Source organism: Camelus ferus, chromosome 27, assembly GCF_009834535.1.
Source record: "Camelus ferus isolate YT-003-E chromosome 27, BCGSAC_Cfer_1.0, whole genome shotgun sequence".
NCBI classification, from domain to species: domain Eukaryota; kingdom Metazoa; phylum Chordata; class Mammalia; order Artiodactyla; family Camelidae; genus Camelus; species Camelus ferus.
This window is the reverse complement of record NC_045722.1, coordinates 5,079,090-5,102,726: the sequence shown is the minus strand read 5'-3', so window position 1 is coordinate 5,102,726 and position 23,637 is coordinate 5,079,090. Positions and strand designations below refer to the sequence as shown.

General features: G+C 46.1%; 1 protein-coding gene across 3 annotated transcripts in view; it reads left to right on the top strand.

The window, feature by feature from the left end:
- The window catches only part of SNUPN (snurportin 1), a 41,774-nt gene extending 18,137 nt beyond the window's left edge, over positions 1-23,637 (top strand). The window contains exons 1-9 of one of the 3 annotated variants that reach the window (XM_032469169.1): positions 6,304-6,427; positions 8,710-8,872; positions 11,103-11,250; positions 15,824-15,928; positions 16,169-16,265; positions 17,602-17,699; positions 19,870-19,947; positions 21,501-21,581; positions 23,036-23,637. In XM_032469169.1, coding sequence (XP_032325060.1) covers positions 8,715-8,872; positions 11,103-11,250; positions 15,824-15,928; positions 16,169-16,265; positions 17,602-17,699; positions 19,870-19,947; positions 21,501-21,581; positions 23,036-23,359 — 1,089 coding nt within the window. In that variant the 5' untranslated portion in view covers positions 6,304-6,427; positions 8,710-8,714 and the 3' untranslated portion in view covers positions 23,360-23,637. Of the gene's footprint in view, positions 1-6,303; positions 6,428-8,709; positions 8,873-11,102; positions 11,251-15,823; positions 15,929-16,168; positions 16,266-17,601; positions 17,700-19,869; positions 19,948-21,500; positions 21,582-23,035 lie in introns of those variants that run through there. The other 2 variants (XM_032469170.1, XM_032469171.1) reach the window with 2 other exon arrangements.

Sequence of the window (23,637 nt, the reverse complement as noted above, 5' to 3'; positions counted from 1 at the left end):
AAGGTTCACCCACATTGTAGGATGTCTCAGAACTGTCTTCCTTTTTTAAGGCTGAGTAATGCTGTACGTCATCTCTCTGTGGACACCTGAATTATTTTCATCTTTTGGCTGTTGTGAATAATGCTGCTATGAATATCTGTCCAAGTTCCTGCTCTGAATTCTTTTGGGTATATACCCAGAAGTGGAATTGCCGGATCACATGGTAATTTTATGTTTAATTTTCTGAGGAACTACCATGCTGTTTTCCATAGTGGCTACACCACTTTATATTCCTACCAGCAATGCATTGGGTTTCCATTTCTCTACATCCTCACCAACATTTATTTTCTCGTTGTTGTTGTTGTTGTTTTTAAATCATAGCCATCCTAAGGGTGTGAAGTGGTATCTTATGGTGGTTTTGATTTGCATCTCCCTCATGATTAGTGATGCTGGGCATCTTTTCAAGATGTTTTTTGCCATTGGCATATCTTCTTTGGAGAAATGTCTATTCAGTCCTTGGCCCATTTTTAATTGGGTCATTTTTTGTTGTTGAGTTGTAGCTCTTTTTTTATATTCTGTATATTAGTCCTTTGTCAGATATTTGATTTGAAAATATTTTCTTCCATTCTGTGGGTTGTCTGTTCATTCTCTTGATAGTGTCCTTTGATGATTCACAAATGTTTTTAATTTTGATGAAGCCTAATTTGTCTATTTTTTTCTTTTGTTGCCTGTGCTTTTGGTGTCATAACCAAGAAATCATTGGCAAATTCAATGTCATAAGGATTTTCTCTCGTGTTTTCTTCTACAAGCTTTATAGTTTTAACTAAGTTTCAGTTCTAGTTATTTTTTAATGTAACTTTTATTTTAGAATGGTTTGAGATTTACAGAAAAACTGGGATGATACTACAGTGTTCCCACACATCCCACACCCAGTGTCCCCATTATTCACGTCTCATGTGAGTAGGGCACATTTGTCACAACCAATAGTGATACAGTTATTAAATGAAATCCATACTTATTTATTCAGATCTCCTTATTTTTCACCTAATATCTTTTTTCTGTTCCAGGAGCCTATCCAGGACACTGCATTACACTTAGCTGTCATGTCCTCTCTAAGGCTTTTCTTGGCTTTGACGGTTTCTCAAAATTGTCTTGTTTTGAAGACCTTGACAGTTTTGAGGAGCCCTGTCCAGGCATTTTGTACAGTGTCCCTCAGTTGGGTTCGGGCATTCTGTGGGTTTTCATCTTTATCCAACTGATGTAATCGATCAGCTCAGGACCTGGCCTCCTGGGTGTATCTATCTTGTTCTCTCAAGGTTCTTCATGGGGGCTGCTGGGAAAGCTCACAGCTCTGGCTCTGCTTTGATCTCTACTCAAGGAATGTGGAGTTTATTATTTTCTCTTTCCACAAAACTTTTTCTATCACTACTGTAAACGGAAAAGCAGTTGCAGTAGGTGCAAATGGGTGAAAAATAAACACCATGAAAACAGAACAGTTATGTAGTATTAACTGGCTACAGTTGCTGGCTGAAGGCACTGAACCTAAGATAGGGCATCCTGCCTGGGTGCACCTATGCTCCACGCTTTGTGCTATCTCATGCAGTCCTCACAGTAACCCTACGGGTCCTATTATTATGGCCATTTTATAGATGAGGAAACTGAAGTTCGGGGACCATAGCTTGCCCAAGTCACAGAGTTAATAAGTGATGGAGGCAGTTTGAACCTAGGTCCCGCTGGCTCTAAGTTCCACGCACCTAGGGCTTAGAGCAGTGGTACTCAAACTTGGGCAGGTATCAGAATTACAGAGAGCTTGTGAAAACAGATACTGCCCCATCCCCTCTGAGTTTTTGATTCAAGAGGTCAGGAGAGGGCCTGACAATTTGCCTTCCTAACAAGTGTCCAGGTGACATCGGTGCTGCTGGTTGGGGTACTGCGCTATGAGAAGCCTTGGGCCTAGACCAATGCCTGGCACAGAGCGACCACCACAAAAATGTTAGATCGTCCCCCAGTAGCTGAGGGGCAAAGGGTAGGCTGGCTGCAGGGAAGCGGGGGGGGGGGGGCAGAAGAAAGCAGGGGGAGGCACAGCTCTGCAGGTGACTGGCCCTGTGACTTGGCGCATCCCTCTCCTACTCCGGGCTGCCTTCTGTCTCCTCTCTGTAACAGGAGGAGGCTAAATCAGGTGGCCTCTGCTTTGTTACCTGAGAGTTTCTGATTCAGAGGACAGGATGTAAAAGAGTGCAGTCTGTACTTACAAAGAGACAGAAAAGAAATTAGAGGCACTTTGCCTGGCCCAGCAACCTCCAGTCCTGACTCAGGATGAAAGCTGTGCAAGTGAGGTCTTGGCATCTGAGAATGGGCCCCAGCTGCCTGGCCCCAGGGAAGCTTCCAGAGGACGTCCCTCCTCCCACCCCCACCAGGGGCCGCGACTCTTCCCAGTGTGGAACGGTGACGTAGAGACGGGCCGAGTCACCTGTTCAGCTCACCAGCTGAAAATTTGGAGGGAAACTAGACCCCTTAAAATATAGGGCAGGAAATGTCCCATAGGGTAAAGATTAGGACTTTAGAGTCAGTAGGCCCTGAATTAAAACCCTGGCCCCAACACTTTCTGGCTGTGCGTGACCTGGGCAAGCTGCTTTGAGCACCTTAATCTGGGCGAGCACCTTTGTCTGCAGGGGAGAGATTCCCTTGGGCTCACCTAAACAGAGATTGATTTATTCATGATGGAAGTAAATCTGTAAGGAAGAGGTTACCTTATAATGAGAAATTGAACAAAACAGCATTTTCGAGGACTTATTCTGTGCCAAGTACCATTCTTTTTTATATTATTTATTGAAGTATAGTCAGCTTACAATGTTGTGTCAGTTCCTGGTTTACAACATAATATTTCAGCCATACATGTACATACCTACATTCATTTTCATATTCCTTTTCATTATAGGTTACTACAAGATATTGAATATAGTTCCCTGTGCTATGCAGTAGAAACTTGTTATTTATCTATTTTATATGTAGTATCTGCAAATCTCAAACTCTCGATTTATCCCTTCTCACCCCCTTTCCCCTCTGGTAACCATACATTTGTTTTCTATGTTTGTGAGTCTGTTTTTGTTTTGTAAATAAGTGTCTGGTTTTTTTTTTTAGATTCCACGTATAAATAATATCATATGGTATGCTCTAATCACCCTATCTGGATTAACTCACTTGACCAGCTGTAACAATCTTAGGAGGTAGGTGTTATAATTAGCTACATTTTACAAAGGGGATAACTGAGGCATGTGGAAGTGAAATAACTCACCCAGGCCACAGAGCCAGCAGGTGGCTGAGTCAGGATGTGGACCCAAGCCATTCAGCTCCAGAACCTAAAACTCTAACCCCTCTGGCTGGCTTCCCCCGACCCACAGCTGAGCCCCAGGCACCTTGTAGGGATGGGGAAGAGGGTTGTCACCCCAACCCCCGATGCCCCCCGAGCTTTAGAGTCTCCATGACTGTGGTTTCTGCATCCTGGCTCATGTGACCCCTATTAATACATGACTGTCACCCTCTCAAGTCAGCTTCTCCCTCCTGCCACAAGTGGCTGAAGACACACTCTCCTACAGGTGTCTCCAAGTGGGCAGTGAGAAGCACTGGTCTTCAAAGTGGCTTAGCTGGTGGCCTGGGTGACTTATTTTACCTCCACATGCCTCCGTCTCCCCCTTGAGGCCTTAAATAATGCCGAATTACATAGGGAGAAAGCTGTTCCCTTTTCAGTTCCAATAACCTCAAGGGGAAAGTCTTCGCTGGCAGCGAGACTTGCTCATATGTCTAATTTTTGCTAACTTCCCCCTTTTGAGAACAATAAGCTCACTGGGTTTTCTTTCCAGACTATATCCCAGATCCAGCCCTTCTGTCAGGTCCATGGCCACAACTGCAGCGCAAGCTTCCGGACCTCCATGCTTGCCTGGCTGAATTCAGTTCTCTACTGAGTAGTCAGTGTGTGCTCTACAGCTCAAATTCAGTTGTGTCATAACTGTTTAAAAACCTTCATCTGCAATGGAGGTAAAATCCATACTCCCCATTTTGGCTACAGGCCTCTGTGACCCCACCTCCCTCCATTTCCCCCTCCTCCTGGCCTTCTGTCTACCCCTCACACTAAGCCTCTCTTTGCACCCTCTGTGCTTTCTGCTAGACGTGGCTGGTCGCCCCTGTCCTTGTGACTGGCTCCTTCTCTTCATTTAGGTCCAGACTCAAATGTCACCTCCTAGGAGAGGAGTTCCCTGAGCACTGGAGCCCCAGCAGCTCCCCTCGACTCATTCTCTACCCAGCTCCCTGTCACTCACTGGTCCTGGTCTGCATTCAGCTTTGGCACCTGTCTTTTGTCTTTCCTTCATACTGGCTGTAAGCAGCTGGAGGGCAGGGACCAGAGCAGTCTTGGTCATTTTGTTATCTCCTGGGGCTGGCACAGTGCCTGACCGAAGGTAGGCATTAAACACACATTTGTTAATTGACTGAGAGTGGTACTCGGGCCTCCTGGCAAGAGCCTCCTCTTTTGGGAAAGGGTGGACACCTTCCTGCCCTCGATCTCCCATTTTCTAGTTAGAGATTCCTGCACCTGTGGGTGCTTACCAGATTTTAGGGAGGTATCCAAATTCCACCTTAAATAACATTAAATCATAGAGCGAGAAAGCAGCTCTTCCCTCTTCTGTTCTTTGTGAATTTTTCTGATTATATAAAAGAAAATTTCTATTAGTGTTACTCATCATTTCTCCAACACTGGCTAATCTCTGATTTTTACCAAGTCCACAGTCTCACTGTTTTCTGCAGACATCAGTATCTAGCTAGATTATACTGCTATCTATTGTCACTACAGAGTTCCCAGATACTTTCTATTGAAATGGGAAGTGATTTAAGGTAATGCTGTGGTGTTCCTCTTCCAAATAAATGTATTAGGCTTTTTTAAAAAAGTAAATTGGTTTAAAGACATCAAATACATGTGTATGTGTATGTGGCCAATGCTGTGAAGGTGGGGTGCTATATTTGGGAAACTACTGTTCCAGGCAGAGCAGCCCCTTATGGAACACTGGCCTCAAAAGAGCCCCTGGGCTGAGTGCCATTTGGTTTGTTTTTTTCAGTGATGTGGCTGTTGCTTAGCTGGTGTGAATGAGGGACTGGAGCTTTTCTCCCGGACCTCAGCGCATGAATTTTTCAATCTCAGTCTATTTTCCTCCATTGTGTAGGGCCTTTGTTCTTTTCTGTGTAGTTCTGACCACTAGATGTGGCCTCCATGGTCGTAGGTAGAGAATGGTGGTTCTGAGACACAAAATACTTAATATCCTGGTGTCAAAGTTCCCTAGTGAAGTCAGGTCCTGGGCTTTTGTCAGTCTCATAAATCAGGCAGACATGAGCTTTTACTTGTGGATGCACCAAATAACCTAGTGCACAGCCTGACCACTGAAAGATAGAGCTCACCTACATAAATACTGAAGTAAAAAAAAAAAAAAATCTGAAGTTATAAAAAAAAAATTGGGCCCCAAGCACCTTCTACCCTCCTGTCAGCCTGATCTCCAAATGGATGGTGTCATGTACATAAAATATGCAGTAAGTCCACACCTTGGCATTCCTTGGACTCAAAATGTGCCAACTTTGTATACGTTGTTTCTGTAGTACAGTAATATCCAACTTCTCTGTAAGTCAAACATGCAGCAAATTTAAATGTTTGACTCATAACTGTGTGACTTTGGCCAAGTAATTTAACCTCTCTGAGCTTTAGTCTCTACTTTCTTGTGTTATTTTAAGATTAAATGAAATAATGCATGTGAAGCATGGTGGTGGGGGGGTGTTCCTGCCTCAATGTAAGAATTCAGTTAACTGGCTATTCATATTTTTATTTTGTATCTCAGCAGTCCTACCACACAAAGGCTGCTCTCTAGTTTGATTAGGCCTCCTTAATCTCGGCGGCTTCCCTCCACTGCTTGCACCAGTTCATTCATTCCTTCACCAGGGTCTACTGAGTGCCATGCCTTGTGCGGGACACAGGAATCAAAGCCAGGTCCCTACCATCGCCAAGCCCACAGCGGAGTCGGAAAGAGAAACGCCCAAACCGAGCAAACGCTATAATCGAGGTTTGTTTAGGTAACGACTAACTGAATCTTAGAGGTCTGTGTGTGGGGCAGGTAGTCATTCGGGCAGTTGCAGGAGGGTCGCGGACATTGCAATGCAAAAGCAGAACAGCTGCCTGGGCGGACGAGAAAAGCCAAGCCGTTGAGGGCGGAAGTAACGGCCGGACGGGGACCGCACCGCGGAAGAACTCCCGGCGTTCGCAACGGTGGGAGGAGCCGGAAACTCCGGGCGCGGGGTGGGTGGGCCGGCGGCGCGGCGGCGGCCAAGGGGGCGGAGCCGGCCCTCCCAGGGCAGCTGATTGGTCGGCCCCGGTGGTGGTGGCGGCGGCGCGTGGAGCTGTTATCTCGACTCGGTGAGTCCTGGGTTCGAGCCTGGGCCCAGCAGGGTCCCGAATGGCCCTTTGGCGTCCCTGCTGTGACTCCCTCTGGCCGGCTCCGCACTCCCGGCCTCCCGAGGCATCACCTGGAGGGGCAGAGCCAGGCCGGGGCCTCTCCTTGGGCACGCTTCCACTCTTCAGTTCCGGGCTCTCCCGCCAGGACCCCTCAGGGATTTTTTGTTGGGGAGGGGCGAATCATGCAAAGCCTAGACAACCGCATCCCTAGAGAAAGGCAGTGCGGGGCTGTGGCGGGGAGGATGGCCAAATGGAGCAGGTAGAGTCCTGTGACTGAAACCCCGTGGGAGACGCCGAAGAGGCCTAGATCCTGGGCTGGGGATTCGAGGCGGGGGCACCGGAGGGGGAGGAGGCTGGCGGCCGGTGACACACCGGCTCTGGAGCTTGGGGGAGGGGCCTGGGCGGGGCTGAAATCTGGGAGTTAAGAGAGTGGCTACCGTGGAGGATGAGACGGCTAGGTCAGAACCCTTGCAGGCAGCACCATCCAAGAATGGGTTGGCAGAGCAGGAGCCAGCCAAGGCCAGACATGAAAGGAGGTACAGGGTGCGGCCCTAGTATCCAAGGCATCAGTTTTAAGGATTTTATGGTCCTTGACAGAGCAGAATACATCAAGATAAAGCATGATAAGACCTAATAAATATTCTAGATTTGACCATTGCTTTGGTAAACCGAAGACATAATGAATTAAAAAAAATTTTTTTGCGAAAGTACCAAAAAATACAGAAAGTAGAGTACCGTTTAGGATCCTAAGTGCTCAGCACCCAGCCTCAACTGTGAATGGCCACTTTGGTTGCATTACATATATGTTAAGACTCACGTCGAATCCACACTGATGATAGTCAATCTTAAGTTTAAAAAAGTTGGTTTTTTCTTAAAAAGTTGTTTTTTTCATTTTAATGGGTATAGAGGTTCATTTTTGCAAGAATAAGAGAGCTCTGGGAATTGGTTTCATAACAATGTGAATATACTTAACACAGCTGAACTGTACAGTTAAAAATGGTTAAGATGGTCAATTTTACGTCATAAATTTTTAACCACACACGCAAAAAAAGTTCCTTTCAAATTAAAAAAAAGTCTAATGCCGCAAATTAAGAAAAAAATCTGACCTCAAGTGTGCAATGGAAAATAACTGCTTGCCAAGTAGAGGCCCATAGAGCTGTATTTTTAACTGTGGAGGCTCTGAAATGAACCTGTTGGTTTTGGTGCTGAGAGCATTGGGACCTGGCCTCGGGTGGAGTTTAAACACTGGTGGTGCCCTCAGGTTTACACTAGAACTGAAGGGTTGGGCCAGCCCAACTGTGTGACCCAAATTTCGCCTAGATGTTCCCGTTTTCTTATAGTCTGAGGCACACATTGAACCCGCGGGTCAGTTCCTGTGCTACCTCTTACGTTCATTTTGGGAGGGTGAGTAAAGTATAAATTCACCTCTTTCTCTCCACTCCCTCCCCTTCAATAGAGTTTCCCTTGGTAGTCTGTCTCCAACATGACATCTCTCTGCCTCCCAAATGTACCACGTCAGTCCTTCACACGCCTAGAGCAGCCAGTGTTGACTGGTTGGCAGCCTTCCACTTTCTAGCTCTTTTTCAAGTGAGTCTTACATAAGTGGTCCTGAAACCCTCCTTCTGCCCCCCCCTCCAACAAACAAAACAAACTATAACACAAGGAACTGCCAGGCTTGGGTTTTTGGCTTCTCTTGTCTTCCTGCATGGGCTCCAGAACCAGAGTTTCTCCTGGAGCTAAATTTTCTTGATATGAGTTGGCATTTATTAGAGAACTAAAAAACCAATTGGATAAAATTTACATCATCAGATTACACTAGTTATTGAGTGATGGCTATGTAGAACTGTTCAGGAAAAAAATTAGATCCTTGATCATATCACCGGATATCGATGATGGTAAGAAGGATTTAATGACAGGACCCTTGGTGAATGAAGGCAAAGCAAAAATAAGATTCAATCAAAAAAAAAAAAAGATTCAATCTCGAGGCGAATTTGCTTGGTAATTGATGGTGACGTTTGTACACTCAGATATCCAAATGATCATTATTGAAGAATCTGTGGGAAATAACATTATTGCTCATATGTCACTCCCTCACTCTTTAACTGCCTTTTTTTCTCATGGAAATAGTTGTGATTTTGGATTAAGTGAGGTTTTTCTCGGAATGTAGCCATCATATTACAGCATGTACATGGGAAGTGGTGATATGAAGTGAGCAAACCATTTTCTTATGTTTTCCTTTGTAGGGAGGATGGAAGAGCTGAGTCAAGCCCTGGCTAGTAGCTTTTCTGTGTCTCAAGATCTGAACAGCACAGCTGCCCCACACCCCCGCCTGTCCCAGTACAAGTCCAAGTACAGCTCCTTGGAGCAGAGTGAGCGGCGCCGCCGGTTACTGGAATTGCAGAAATCGTAAGGGATGCTTTAACTCCTTGGCTTCTTCCTGCAGGATGAGAGCTGTGAACCCTTCGGGAGGCTCCAGGCTTGTCTCTAAGGAACCCCCTTCAAAGTGGATCCCCTTGTAGGCTGGTTTCTTGCCCACACGGTTGTGAGGGATGAAACTGGCAGAGGTAGACATCCTTTCTACCCAGAGCTTGGGAATAAATGAGGAAATAGGGAGAGACTGAAGTTTGAAAGCAAAACGTCAATTATTTGGTTAAGTTTTTATTTTTCTTTTTCCTGGCAGCAGTACTGAGCTTTGCAGTTTAGGGATTTGAGAAAGTCACGCCCAGACTTCCACTCCCCACATTCCCTGTGTGGCTTCTCCTGCACTCTGAATCCTGGCGTTGGTGTGGTCTTCCTGTCTTCCTTCAGCCCAAATGTTTCTGTGGAGCCCTTGGGAGTTCAAGGCAAATAATTCCGCTGGGAATCTGAGGAAATGTCTTCCATGCACTTGGTTCTCAATGCCAGGATGAGCAAACAGGGAAAGGGGGAGAGCAGGATAAGAGCATTTGAGGCTGAGCTGCTCTGAAGGCAGGGGCCTGCCCTTTTACTCTCAGTGCAGCACAGGGCTCTTCTGGGTAGTGAATTCAGGAATTAGGGATCAGGAGAAACTGGTAACAGCTTCCATACAGTCTGTGTGTTGCCCACTGCTTCCTCACTAGATGTGTTTAGCTGAGATGGTTGCCTGTGTGCTTGCACATCACATTCTCAGATCACCCTTACTCCCCTCATCTCCCATTTTTTTAAAATTATGATTAATTAGTTTGGAATAGGTAATACTTTCCTATGGTTGAAAGTGAAAAATATATAAAAGACTATATGGTGAAAAATTTCCCTCCCAAATCTTTCTTCTGGACATCAAGTTCCTGTCATATTGGTAGTTTCTTATATATTCTTCTAAAGATGTCCTATGCAGGTATGAGCAAGCGTGTGGTTGTATGTGGACATAACCTTTCTCTGAACAGCCGTAGCAGTGTGCAATACACTGTTCTGCACATTTATTTAACAGTGTTTTCTGAAGCGATTCTGTGTCAGTTTATAAACTGCTACCTCCTTTCTTATGATGCCAGGTACTCCACTAATGGATAATGTAATCTAACCAGTCCCCTACTGTTGGTAATCTGGGAAGTTTCCTTCTCTTGTGATTACAAACAATGACAGGGAAATAACCACAGACAGGCATCCTTTCACACGTAAGTAAGTACATCATGCTGTCTCTGGCGTGCGCCTTTGCACTGATAGGCAGGAATACGTGTGTGTGTGTTTGAGAAGAAACCAGCTGAGTTGATCTCACTGCTTCAGTGGCTGATCTCTTGCCTTAGCTTTGAGGAAACCAGGCGTAGGCGGTGACATGGTATCTACAAATCAGTTGGGAACAATCAGGTTCCAAAAGATTCTTTTTCTTCTGTCTTAATTTCCTAAACTTTCTGGAATATGTAGTTTTAAAAAAGGGGAGGATAACGATAAAGGGAAACAAATAAAAGATATTAAATCGTAAACTAAGTGGCCATTTTTTCCAATAAAGCTTTTTATTTTTGAATAAATTTAGTATACGGAAAAGTTGTGCAGTACAGAGTTCCATGTACCCTGCACACTGTTTCCTATAGTGTTAACATCTTACACTTGTTACAACTAATGAACCAATACTGATACATTATTACTAAGTAAAATCTATGCTTCTTCGCTCAGACTTCCTTCGTTTTTTTTTAAGTGGGCTTTTAAAAAGTTAGACAGAAACTCGAGAAAGGCCTGGCTGCTCCTCAGAAAGCCCCAGAAGCTGTCTTTCTTTGTCTCAGATTTCTCACTGCGTCTCAGTGTATCCTCTCTACAATCCCTGGGGGCCTTCAGACTAGCTATCTGCTGGGCAGGGGAGTGTCAGCTGTCACCTAGGGTGGAGTTGGGAGTCTGTGGGGTGGGTGGGAGTGGTGTTAGCAGCAAACTTTGAAAATTCCTTTAAATATTCTACTTTGTCCATTCCTAGGAAGGAAGGTTGGGTGTGTTCAGAGGGGGGTTTCCTATTTAGGATCTGTGAAGAGGTGGTCACTAGTTAAGCCTCACAGAGGAAATTCTATCATCTCTTACTCCCACCAGAGTTCCCAAGTTGCTCCTGAATTTGGAGACTTTGAATTAAATCTGTCACATTGTAGGCGATCTTTGTGTAAAACATAAAGACCTGTCCTTATGCCTTTTCTTTCCCCAGCAAGCGGCTGGATTATGTGAACCATGCCCGAAGACTGGCTGAAGATGACTGGACAGGGATGGACAGTGAGGAAGAAGAAGAAAAGAAAGATGATGAAGAAATGGACATTGACACTGGCAAGAAGTTACCAAAACGCTATGCCAATCAAGTGAGTGGCCCAGAAAAGATTAGGTACAGCCGGTCCCACTCCCTTTACTGGGCAGAGAGTCAAAGCTCTTTACTTGCCATGAAGAGAGGAGAGTGAGGCAGGAGAAGAAATAGGGACTGCTGAAATGTGTGACATTTATGGGGTGAAAAGAGACGGCTGACAGTTCTGTGTGCTGACTGGGGTCCCTGATGGAGTCTGGGTCGTGGGTTTGGGAACCACTACCCTGTGCTGTTACAGAGCTGCCAGCCTGCTGTAAAAAAAGCCCCTGAGCTATTGACGTATTAGCTGACTCCATGCACTTGTCATTCTTTACCAGACGTTACACAGCACGTCTGGATCAGGCCTGCCCAGCCCAGCACTGTCTCCCACCCCACCTCCCAGGTTGGTGGTCTTTCCCAAGCAGTGGACTAAGATGCCAGTCTTGGATCTTCATGCTCAGATGGTAGAAGGTGGGAAATACAGCTGCCCTTAAACACTGGAAGCCTGCCCAGCCACCCTAGGCCAGCCAGTTGGCCTAGGTGAGTTTGAGGCTATGAAACAACAGATCAGTATAGCAGACTTGACTGGGTGCCCTGTTGGCTCCAGAGAGGAAACCAGTGTGGCTTGTGGCGCCATAGGGGAGGCAGGCATGGAGACTGTCCAGCGCTCTAGGCAGCTCAGGTACTCCAGAAGGCAGGGTATGCATCTGAGTGGAGCCACGTGTCTACCCTGCTGTTGAATACTTATCTGTAACCCAGGTGTCTTGTCACCTCAGAATCCTCTCCCACCTTTAGAGTATGGTTCCTGGGTGTCCACACTCCCATCCTCTTTCTCTGCCCCAAATGCAGCACAGACAACACCTTCTGTGACAAAGTGCAATTGAACGCATTGCTGAAGGCCCTGCTGTATGTTAAACCAGGCTGTGCTGTGGGGAAGACAGACATGGGCTGGAAATAGCCTTTGCACTCCTAGAATAAGTGTAGTTTATGTTTTTTGCTATAAGAAAGTGAAATTAGCTTCCAGCAGGGAAGGAAGCAGGCTTACAAAATCAGGAAAAAGTTAATAAAAGAGGAGGCAACTTTCATAAAAAATAATGAAATAATGCCATTTGCAGCAACATGGACCTAGAGATTATTACATTAAGTGAAGTAAGTCAGAGAAGGATAAACATCATATGATATCACTTATAAATGGAATCTAAAAAAAAGTGATAGAAATGAACTTATTTACAAACCAGAAATAGACTCACAGACATAGAAAACAAACTGTGGTTACCAAAGGGGAAAGGGAGAGGAGGGATAAATTAGGAGGTTGAGACGAACATATACACACTGTATATACAAAGTAGGTAAACAACAAGGTCCTGCTGTATAGCACAGGGAACTATATTCAATGTCTTACAGTAACCTATAATGAAAAGAATCTAGAAAAGAATATACATATTACTGACTCACTTTGCTCCACACCTGAAACTAGCACAACATTGTAAATCAACTATACTGCAATGGAAAAAAAAAGAAAGAAAGAAGAGGCAGCTTTGAAATGCGGATAAGACACTGACAGGTAGAGGTACAGAGCATTCCAGGGCGTCCCAGGCAGCAGGAACACACTGAGCAAGAGCCCAGATGTGGGAGGGGAGCACGTGGTGTGCTCAGGGCGGGTCTGCAGGCCGGTGAGGATGGAGCAGCGTGGGGTGGGGGAGGAGTAGAGCAGAAACACGTACAGGGGTTTAGACTCTGTTCTAGATTGTGAGGAACCACTAAGAATTTTTGAGCCAGGGACAGAATTGGGACCTTGTGTGATGACTCCCACATCAGTGTGTAGAAAGGCCTAGAAGAGAGAGGGTGTGGCAGGGGGCTGAGGTTTGCTAGAAGATATGATGGGTGCCGAGGCCCATGAAAGTGGGAGGGAAAAGAGGTCGTGAGTCTGAGGAGTGTTGCCCGGACAGAACTAGCCAGCGGTGGGTTGGCTGGGAGAGGCAGTATGAGCAGCGGGTAAGGGTTTAAGCTCCAAAGTCACATAGCCCTGACCTCAAAGCCAGGCTCTGTGCTGACCATGAACAAATTACTTAGCCACCCATAAGTCTCTAGTTTCTTATCTATAAAACCTTCCACTCAGGATTGTTAGAAGGATCGAGTGAGATAGTGAGCCTTAAATACCTAGCCCAGAGCCCAGAACAAATGCCTCACTGCTGTTTTTTTAAGCAGCCATATTGAGATATAATTTACATACCATACGATTCACTTATTTATAGTGTACAATTCAGTGTTGTTTTTTTTAGTAATTCACAGAGTTGCGCAACCATCACCACTATCTAATTCCAGAATATTTTCACAACCATTAACAGCCACTCTCCATCTCCCCTTCCTTGCAGACCCTGGCAGTCACTAATGTACTCTCTGTCTCTATGGATTTGCCAATTTGCCTGTTCTGGACGTTTCTTATAAATGAAATCATATGAGATGTGTCCTTTTGTGTCTGGCTTCTTTCACTTAGCACAAGATTTTCAAGGTTTATTCATGTTGTAGCATGTGTTAGAACTTCATTCCTTTTCATCCCCTGTCAAATAATATTCTGTTGTATAGATACACCACATTTTGTTTATCCATTCATCAGTTGATGGCCATTTGAGTTGTTTCCACTTTTGGGCTGTTATGAATAATGCTGCTATGAACATTTATTTACATCTTTTTGCTTGGACGTATATTCTCATTGCTCTTGGGTATATACCTGAGAGTGGAGTTACTCAGCCACGTGGTAACTCTGTGTTTAACCTTTTGAGGAGCTACCAGACTGCTTTCCAAAGTGACTACACCATTTACATTCCTGCCAGCAACGTGTAGGGGTTCCAGTTTCTCCACATCTTTGCCAGTACTTGTCATTGTCCGTCCTTTTAAGGAGAGCCATCCTAGTGGGTGTGAAGTGGTGGCTCCTGGCTCTGATGTGCATTTCCCTAATGACTAACGATGGTGAGCTTCTTTGCAAGTGCTTTTTAGCCATTTGTTTATTTTCTTTGGAAAAATGTCTATTCAAACCCTTTTGCCCATTTAAAAATTGGTAATTTGTCTTTTATTATTGAGTAATATGAGTTCTTTATATATTCCGGATATAAGTTCCTTTTCAGATATATGATTTTCCAATATTTTCTCTCATTCTGTGGGTTTTCTTTTCACTTTCTTGATGATATTTTTGGCAGCATAGAAGTTTTACATTTTGATGTAGTCTGATTTATTTTTTGTTTTATCATTTGTGCTTTTGGTATTGTATTACTACTATTCTTTAAGGGAATATTGATTATGCTTGGGTTTAAGATTCAATAACAGAGAGCGTGGTGATGATATTAACAGGGAACAGAACGCAGAAGGGGAAGGTGGGTGTTTCAGGGGTGGGAAGTACTTGGGCAGCGGAAGGCAGTGAATTCCGTTTTGGATGTGCTGAGTTTGAGGTGCAGAGAGGACAAGCGGAGGAAGAGACCAAGTGGACAGCTGGAAATAGAGGTTTGCAGGAAAGGAAAGAAGTCTGAGGATGAAAAAGGAAGAGAACTGGGAGGCATCCTCTTAGAAATGACAAGTGAAGCTAACCAGAAGTGGATGAGATCCACCCCCACAGGATGAGGGGGTGTGGGGCAGCATCTAAGGGAAAAGAAAGGGGGACCTAAAACAGCCCCCTGAAGATTATCTACGTGTTTGGGGGGAGTGTGAGGAGGAATGTTTGGACGAAAAACAGAATAGCACTGTGTCAAGGGGCAAGGGAGCATGTATCAAGGCGGATGATGTGACTGGCGGCGTCAGAGGAGGAGGAGGGGGAGGTGAGGGAAGGAGAGGTACTTGGCTGCAAGGAGGTCACTGAGGGCCTTTAGCAGGGCTGTAGGGTAGCAACTCTGGGCTGAGGGTGTCAGAGCAGGTGGGAAGGCAGCAGCAAGAAATAAGAAGTTGCTTAATAGAAATGTAGAGTGGTAAAAGGTTTTCATTTTTGTCTTGGTTTTGAAGATTAGGGGCTGAGTATTTTGTGACCTAAGGGGAAGGAGAGATGGGAGAGATTCCACGGGAGGGATTAACTGGTGGGCCCCAGTCTTTGTACAGGTGGGAGGGACTAGTGCCAAGTAGGGGAGTTCATCTTTTCAAAACCATTTCCCCACTGCCTTTTTTGTTTTTTTAAAGGGAGATTTCCTGACTTCCTTTAGTACAGTATTTGGGTCACTAGTTTGGAAAGTGGTGCTCCAGTTTAGAGCATCTCAAGGTCAGGGACTTCATTCATCTCTGCAGTATAGCCCTTGGAAGGTAATGGTTGTGATAATGGTAGGTGGGTGGACAAAGTAAGGAAATGAAGGGGGTCCCATCCCCCAGATACAGGAGGTGAGGCAGTAAGAAGGGGGTGGATGCAGGTAATGAGGGTGCAAAGCTGAAGTGCATGTGAGCAGGAGACAGGTTGACTACTGAGAGCTAGTGGGGTAGAGGTCCCACTGTCACCCCTCTCTGTTCTCATTTTTTTTTTATGTTTGTTCATTGTGTATAGAGGGCGTGAATTCTTTGTCATTGTGAACATTGGAGCAGCACCCCCTGTTGATTTTTAACACTATTTTTTGTATTTCCAGTTAATGCTCTCTGAGTGGTTAATTGACGTCCCTTCAGATTTGGGGCAGGAGTGGATTGTGGTCGTGTGCCCTGTTGGAAAAAGAGCCCTAATCGTGGCCTCCAGGGTGAGTAGCCGCTCCCGCTCTCGGCGCCAGCGTGTCCAGACCTGTGGGCGTGGCCTATGCCACCCCGTGTTCCTCACCTGCCACCACGGCTGTGCCCGACAGTGGGACTGAAACGCTTTCCTGCAGGAGGGTTTTGGTGACAAGCCGTCTTTGGGCTCATGACACCCCTGCAGAATGTGGAAGCAAGAGGGGGAGGAGACCTTGCTGCCTAGTAAGAATGGTAACTGCCTCTCCACACAGGGCTCCACCAGTGCCTACACCAAGAGCGGCCACTGCGTCAACAGGTTCCCTTCCCTTCTGCCAGGAGGCAACAGGCGACACGCGACAACGGCGAAAGGTGCGCACGTACAGTTGTCTGTCTATTCCATTTTGTAATCAGTAAAGACAGTGCTTGGTTAGATGCTTGGCTAGCTGTTTTAAAGACCCACTTTGAAAGCATGCCTGTCAGACTGCGCACAGATACCCTCTGCCCGCTCACTTTCCTTCAGGGTCAGGCCTCCTCAGCTGCAGAACAGAGGCACCTCTCTGTGAGGCCTGCTGGGCAATAAATCCCTGAGTTAAAGTCAACGGGCCTTTCCCTTGGACTTCCGTCTCAAGGTGACGGGTGCGGTTTTCTGGGGAAAGGCCCTGAGAAGGCCAAGTGTAATGGATGGGAAGCTGTTGTGGGGCTTCCCTGCCAGCTTCCCTTTTCTCCTTATCATCCCTAACCTTACTTTCTCCCTCCCACCCGGGCCCAGCTGAGGAGACTAAGATCACGAAGGTTAGGTAATTTGACCACAGTCATTCAGTGAGGAATTGGCCGAGCTGGGTCTCAACCTTGCCCGCTTCTCTGCTGGCTCAGGCTCCTGTGGTGGTTCCTCATATTCTCTGTGCTGAGCCCAGACTTCTCTGTTGGCTTCTGAACCCTCCCCATGCGGGGCTTGGCCCACCCATTCTCACATCTTCCCCCCACTCCCTACCCTCCGCTCTGCTCAGCCTGGCTTACCTCCTTGCCCCCAGCATGCGCCCACTTCATTCTGCCTCGGGGCCTTTGCTCGTGCCTCTTCAGCACTCCAGCCTGAAATGTCCTCCCACCTCCCCTCATCACTTTTGTTTTAGTCCTCTGATCCCCGGAGACTGTTCATATCCCATATCTTCCATGAGGCCCTTCCCAGTGGTCCAGTCTCCTTTTCCTGGAACTTCTGTTTCTCTTAGTTTGTGCTGCACAGTTCAGCTCTTGGTTCTTTCCTCTGCAATCATCTTAACTCCTTAACTGAATTGTAACTTCCTTAAAGGCAAGGACTGCTTATAGTTAGTATTCCCCACAGAACACAGTGCCTATGACAGGAACTCAAAAAGTAATTGTGAACGAAAATGGAAGATTACTTGTTTTTAAACTCAGGCTTCTCTAAGGTGAGTTAATGTCCCAGTTTACCTGCAAGTTCAGAATTCCCGCTTGGCTTGAGTGTTGCCTTTGTCCTCTCGGGCTGTCATACCTCAGGTCTCCTTCAAGCTGCACCAGGTAGCCTGGAAAGGCCACGAGGAACTTTGTCCCTAAGGAATCCTTAGCCCTTAGTGCTGCTCCTCGCTGTGAGCACGGAGGGTTGTTGGGCTCAGTTCCCAATCCCCTAAGATGGGGCTCCCTAGAGTGTAGTGGGGGAACCCTGTCCTGACTGTCTGCTTCGTGTGCCCAGACTACACCATTCTGGACTGCATTTACAGTGAGGTGAACCAGACCTACTACGTTCTGGACGTGATGTGCTGGCGGGGACACCCTTTTTATGACTGCCAGGTGAGGACTGGTACTCCTCCCATGGCTTCTCCTGTTTTCTCCTCTCCTCCCAGGAGAGTGGCTCAGCATGTGGGTTTGGTACGTGACCAGCTTCTTGGTGTGTACAGGATGTGGTATATCAAGAGCATTATCTAAGGTTCCTCGCATCTTTGAGTGTGTTTAAATTAGCTTCATTTTTAAAAAGAAGTAGGAGGAACTAAGGGAAAGTATAGCACTTGAGGGGAGGAAAGAGAAACAGCGCAGAGGGGTAGGCTCCAGAAGCTGCAGCCGCCCCCTCCCCTCTCCAGAGTGTGGGAGGATCGCTGGCAGCGAAGAGCGTGGGTGACAGGGACGCAGGCGGCACAGGGAAGAGAAGACGGAATGTTAAGCACCATCGAATAGACTTCTGCCACCTCCACTCCTTCACCAACCACACCACCTGAAAATGTCAGGGCCTCCTTGGTGTGACACTGAAGCCTCAAATCTCTGAGGGGCTGGCTCTAGAAGGAGATTTTCCAGGTGAGGAGAAACCCCCGCCCCCCAGGATTCTTCCCACAGTGTTCTTCTCAGATTGGTGATTCTTACCAGTGATAGTGGCTGTCATCAGGGAGCAGCTAGGTTACCCCACAGGCTCCATCTCTGCTCCTAGGCTCCCCCATTGTTGTCCCTTGTCCTGGTTTTACAGTGGTGGGTTTTCTGTGCCGCCTGTCAACTGATTTATCAAGTGATTCTGTGTGTGGCCTCAGAAAGTTGTTAGAAATGCAGATTCTTAGACCTACTGAACCAGAAACCAAGGGAGATCCTCATTCAGGCCTGGGTGTGAGAGTCACAGGTTATCACCAAAGGCCACTTCTTTCCACGGTCATGACCCCGAGCTGAGTTTCCAAGTCATGCTAGATGGTGGTGCCTCCGAATTCTCACATGCACCTCCTTCAAAAAATTATAGCCAAGTCTTGCGTTGCTAAGCTCTTTGTGAGCATGATCTCATTGACTCTCTTACAACAGCTCTGAAAGGTGAGTATCTACTGCTGTTATTCCTCCTCATGGAGAGATGGAAGCTGAGAGGCACAGGTGTTAATTAAGTACCTTGCCCAGAGGCAGAGCCAAGCCTCAAATCCAGAGCTCGGAAGTTCAGTCCAGAAGACGTTTTCCTTTAATTCTGTTGAAGGATGTTTCATAACATGCATTCACAACCTACACATTTGGTAAATAAAGCCACCTATATTTTGGTAATATGAAGAAAAGACTGTGAGTTATTTTTTTTAATTTTACTTTTAGAATTTTAAAGAAAAAAAAGAAAAGGCCCTAAATAACTACAGAAGGGTACATATCAGTAATTCAGATAAATAGCAGCTCAGAATAAAGTCATTTATGAAAGTTAAAACTATAAAGTAGTTTCTAATCCTCAGGATTAAAATAAAACCAAGGTTAACATAATACGCTTTTGCATTGGGGAGTCCTGGTCCTACGCCATTTCTCTGTGCACCTGGGCAAGCGATGTAATCCCTCTGAGCCTCAGTTCTCACCTGTAAGACGGAGAGAATGTAATTCTTAGAGGGTGGTTGAGGATTAGTACGATTACGTGTGTAGAATCCTTAGCGTGGAGCCTGAGACGTAGTAGGCCTTCAGTGACAAATGTTGCTATTACTGCTATTAATAATCCTATTAGATTTCAAGAAAAAAATATTAGAAGAGTTTGTAAACATCTTCCTGACCTTACGGCAGTGTTTTCAGAGAAATGAGTGTAATGAGAGAAGGGTCTTAATAAATCAGGTGGCTGTTTTTTCCCCAGTTTTATTGCAGTGACTGACATGCGACAGTGCGTAGGTCTAAGGCGTAACATTTAGGCGTAATGATTTGACTTAATATGTTGTGAAATAATTACCACAATAAGTTTAGTTAACATCCATCATCTCGTATGGATTAAAGAAGAAAAGAAAAAATAAGGAAGTGTTTTTGTCTGCTTGTTTGTGATGAGAACTCTCAGGATTCACTCTCCTAACTGATCTCATATATGCCATGCAGCAGAGTTAACTATGGTCATTGAATTGTACATTCCGTCCCTAGAACTTCTTTATATTATAACTGGAAACCTATACCTTGACCGTCAGTAGCTGTTTGGAGTGGGGTGTTTTTGTTCATATTGTAGCCTGAGGTGAGCAGTATTTCATCTTTCTCTTCTCTGTGACAGACCGATTTCCGATTCTACTGGATGCATTCAAAGTTACTAGAAGAAGAAGGACTGGGAGAGAAGGCCAAGCTCAATCCTGTAAGGCCTGGGGTTAGGGTTGCAGAGTTCTGTCTGTGGATTGGTTTGAATTGGTCTGTTATCTAAATATAATCTTTATGAATGAAACTATCTTTTTTTTTTTTTTTTTTTTGGAGACAGCATGGCATAGTGGGAAAAGTGTGGACTTAACAGTTACGCGGATTCCAGTTTTGGCCTTAACGATTATTAGGTTAAGTTAATAACCTCACTTGGCCTTAGTTTCTTCATCTGTATGTATAATAGGGTTAATAACACCTACTTTACAGGGTTGTTTTAAGAACCAAATGATATAAATACACAAGTCTTCCTTGTATAATACTTACAGTGAGTGCTCAATAAATAGTGGTTGATATGAAATGCTAATAATTGCTTTTATTAATAATGCTATTTAGAATTCTCATACAGTGGCTCTCAAACCGCAGCATGCACCAGCAGCCCCCGGAGGCTTGGTAAAGCGTAGGCCCCTGGGCCTCACCTCCGGAGTTTCTGACGCAGTAGATCTGGGGTGAAGCCTGGGAGTTTGTACTTCTAACAAGTTCCCCAGTGATCCTGATGTTGCTGGTCCACAGAAGAAATCATGGGCCACACTTTGAGAGCCTCTGCTTTTGTATCTGAGCTGAGAGCCACCTTATCTAGTCAGTTCTCTCATTTTACAGGTGAGACTATAGGCTCAGAGAGGGGACTGCCTTCCCCAGGGTCCCACAGCCCAGAGGTCTTTGCTCTTTGCCCAGTGATGAATACGGGACAGCTATTTTCATTGCATTTTGTTAGTTAAGCCCTGTAGACTGGCGTTTGCTTGGGTTGCTTGCATTTTTAAAGGCAGTTGGACAACCAGTTAAAGGACAAGAAAGGGTGTCAGTACTCCCAGTGACGTTATCAATACGGTCCTGGAAGCACAGGCACTGAGGAAGGGGGACGTGGGTGCTGCCTTCTGAGATGCTGTTCTACCTGCTCTCCGTGTGTTACCGTGTTGAATCTGCACAACCACCCAATGAAGTAGATGCTTTTATTATCCTTTTTCACAGATGGGAAAATGGAGGCACATGGAGATTACTGGCAGGGCTGGGATTCAAACCCAGGCAGCCTGACTTCAGAGGTTGTAGTCTGAACTACCTTGTTATATTGCTTCAGTCTAAAAACTCCTTGCTGGTGTGAAAGGGGCTTCACTAGCCCTTCATCAAGGGCAACTGTCATAAGGCTGGGAGAATAACATGGAACCCCTAAAACCAGCACAGGGCAGAGGTTCTCAGTCCTGACTATGTGTTAAAATCAACTGGAAAGCTTTTAAAAAATGCCTGGGCCCTGCCCCAGATCAGTTCAGTAAGAATCGTGGTGTGAGGCCTGGGCATCAGTCTTTTTAAAAGTTCTCCAGATTGTTCTCATGCACCAAACACAGTTGAGAACCACTGACCTAGTAATTCAGAGGCAGGTAGAGGGGAGCAGGTACGGGAGGATGAGACTAAAAACTTTTCTTCTTTGATGTAGCTCTTTAGTTGCTGGAACCAATATTGTTTGTAACATATACTAATTCTTTGTTCTAATTTATATTTTAGTTCAAATTTGTGGGGCTAAAGAATTTCCCTTGTACTCCCGAGAGCCTGTTTAAGGTGCTGTCAATGGATTTCCCTTTTGAGGTAACAAAACCATTGTCTTTATTGCTGTGATGTGATTGTAGGACACAGGGAAACTTGGTTACCCAGAGTCTTAGGAGATCCTCTGACTTTGCTGTGTCAAACCATCAGAGAAAGGCTGAAAGCCGACTTCTGGGAAAGGATGTGCTAAGTGGCCCTTCAGAGCCTCATCTCCCCCTTGCCAGATAATCAGGATGCCAGAGCTGGAAGGGCCCTGAAGGGACAGCTCGTCTAACTCCTTTGTTTTATAGATGGAGAAACTGGGCCAGAGAGGGGTCAGGCTTCCATTCCTAGGTCCTCCTTGTGTGCCTCTTTCTGCTACAAGCCTGAGAACCAGGCCCCCTGTTTGACTGTCACAGTTGGTTGTAAAATAAAGGGGCTCCTGTGACTCAAATTGCAGGGGTGTGAACGCCTAATCCTTCCTTCCTCCAAAGAGCAAATGGTCCCCGGGGATGGCAGTGCTTGGCAGGGTGACCAGCTCGTCCCAGTTTGCCCAGGACTTCCCCAGTGTTAGCACAGAAAGTCTCATGTCCCCAGAATCTCCTCAGTCCTGGGCAGTCTTTTGCCATCCTCAGAACCTGCAGTTACCCTCTCCAGGCTCAACAAGCAGACTTCCTTTGCCCATCACATCCTTTAAAATTCTGCCTAGTCACCCTCAAGTATTTGCTTGAACTGGATATAATTTTGCTAAAAGGATCACAGCTTCCCGAATGAGGATATGGCAAAGGCTGAGTTGCCTTCATTTCTGGGAGTCAATTAAGAAGGTGGTAAGAACACCATCTTTATTTATAACCCTTATGCCCCAGTGACAATAAATGCTTTTTAGAGATGAGTCACTGAATCACAGAAAAGAAAATATGGGACTGTGGGAGGTCTTCCCGTTGAGAAAAACTGAGTTTCCCAGAACATAGCTCACAAGCAATTTAGGGGGAGGTTAGGCAGCCAACCACGGCTGGGGAGCGGGGCTGCTTGACAGTACTACCCCACGCTCAGCAGGCCAGCGTCTTGGAGGGGCCTGTTCTGTTCCCCTGCTGTGTTCCCTGTGTGGAACACATCCCCCACGACAGAGACCTCTGGGTGGTGGAAAGTGCGTGAGATTTGGGGAGAGAAGACCTGGGTTCAGTTTGAATTTCTGAGTTCATACTCACTAGGTGTTTGAGGGAGGCCTCAGAGCTCCCTGCGCCTGAGCAGCGCCATCTCTCAAACACTTTCGTGATTGGTAAGAGGGTGAAATAGTGGCTAGGGACGCACCCTGTAAATAGGAAAGTACTGTTTATATTTTTATTTTGCAAAATTTAGCTTTCTAGATTATTTCTTCATTTAGAGAAATTTATGTGTGAGAAACAAGGACTCTCTCAGAAAAAAGAGATGGACCACAAGAGCTGCCCCTGTGTGGGTAGCTCTCCTGGCAACGCGCGACCCCAGAAGTCGCTGATCCCTGCTCTCCTCTCTTGCAGGTAGACGGGCTTCTCTTCTACCACAGGCAGGCCCACTACAGCCCTGGAAGCACTCCTCTGGTGGGCTGGCTGCGCCCCTACATGGTGTCAGATGTTCTCGGCGTAGCTGTGCCAGCTGGCCCACTGACCACCAAGCCAGAATATGCTGGGCACCAGCTCCAGCAGATTATTGAGCATAAGAAGAGCCAGAAGGAGGGCATAAAGGAGAAGCTCACACACAAGGCCTCCGGGAATGGACGCTATGAGTTGGAGCACCTGTCCACGCCCAGGCTGGAGAGCCCGCCCCATAGCCCTGACCGCGCGGGGAGCTGCATGGAGAACTAGAGAGGGCGGCCTCTGCTGGGAGTCACAGGATGGAGCCTGGTCCCAGGAGGAAGGCTGGGGAGAAGGACAGTGGCAACAACAAGGTGACTTCATTTTAGAGCAGACTTTCCAAAGCCACTTCAGCTGGAAAGAGCTTATCTCCTATCTGAAGTGCTGGCTGTGACAGTTGCGGGGGGGGGGGGGTTCCCAGACTGAGTGGTCTTCAGATTTGAGCAGCAACTCCTGTGAAAATGTATCCCAGATCCACGATGTAAATATATGTAATTCTTCAGAAAGAA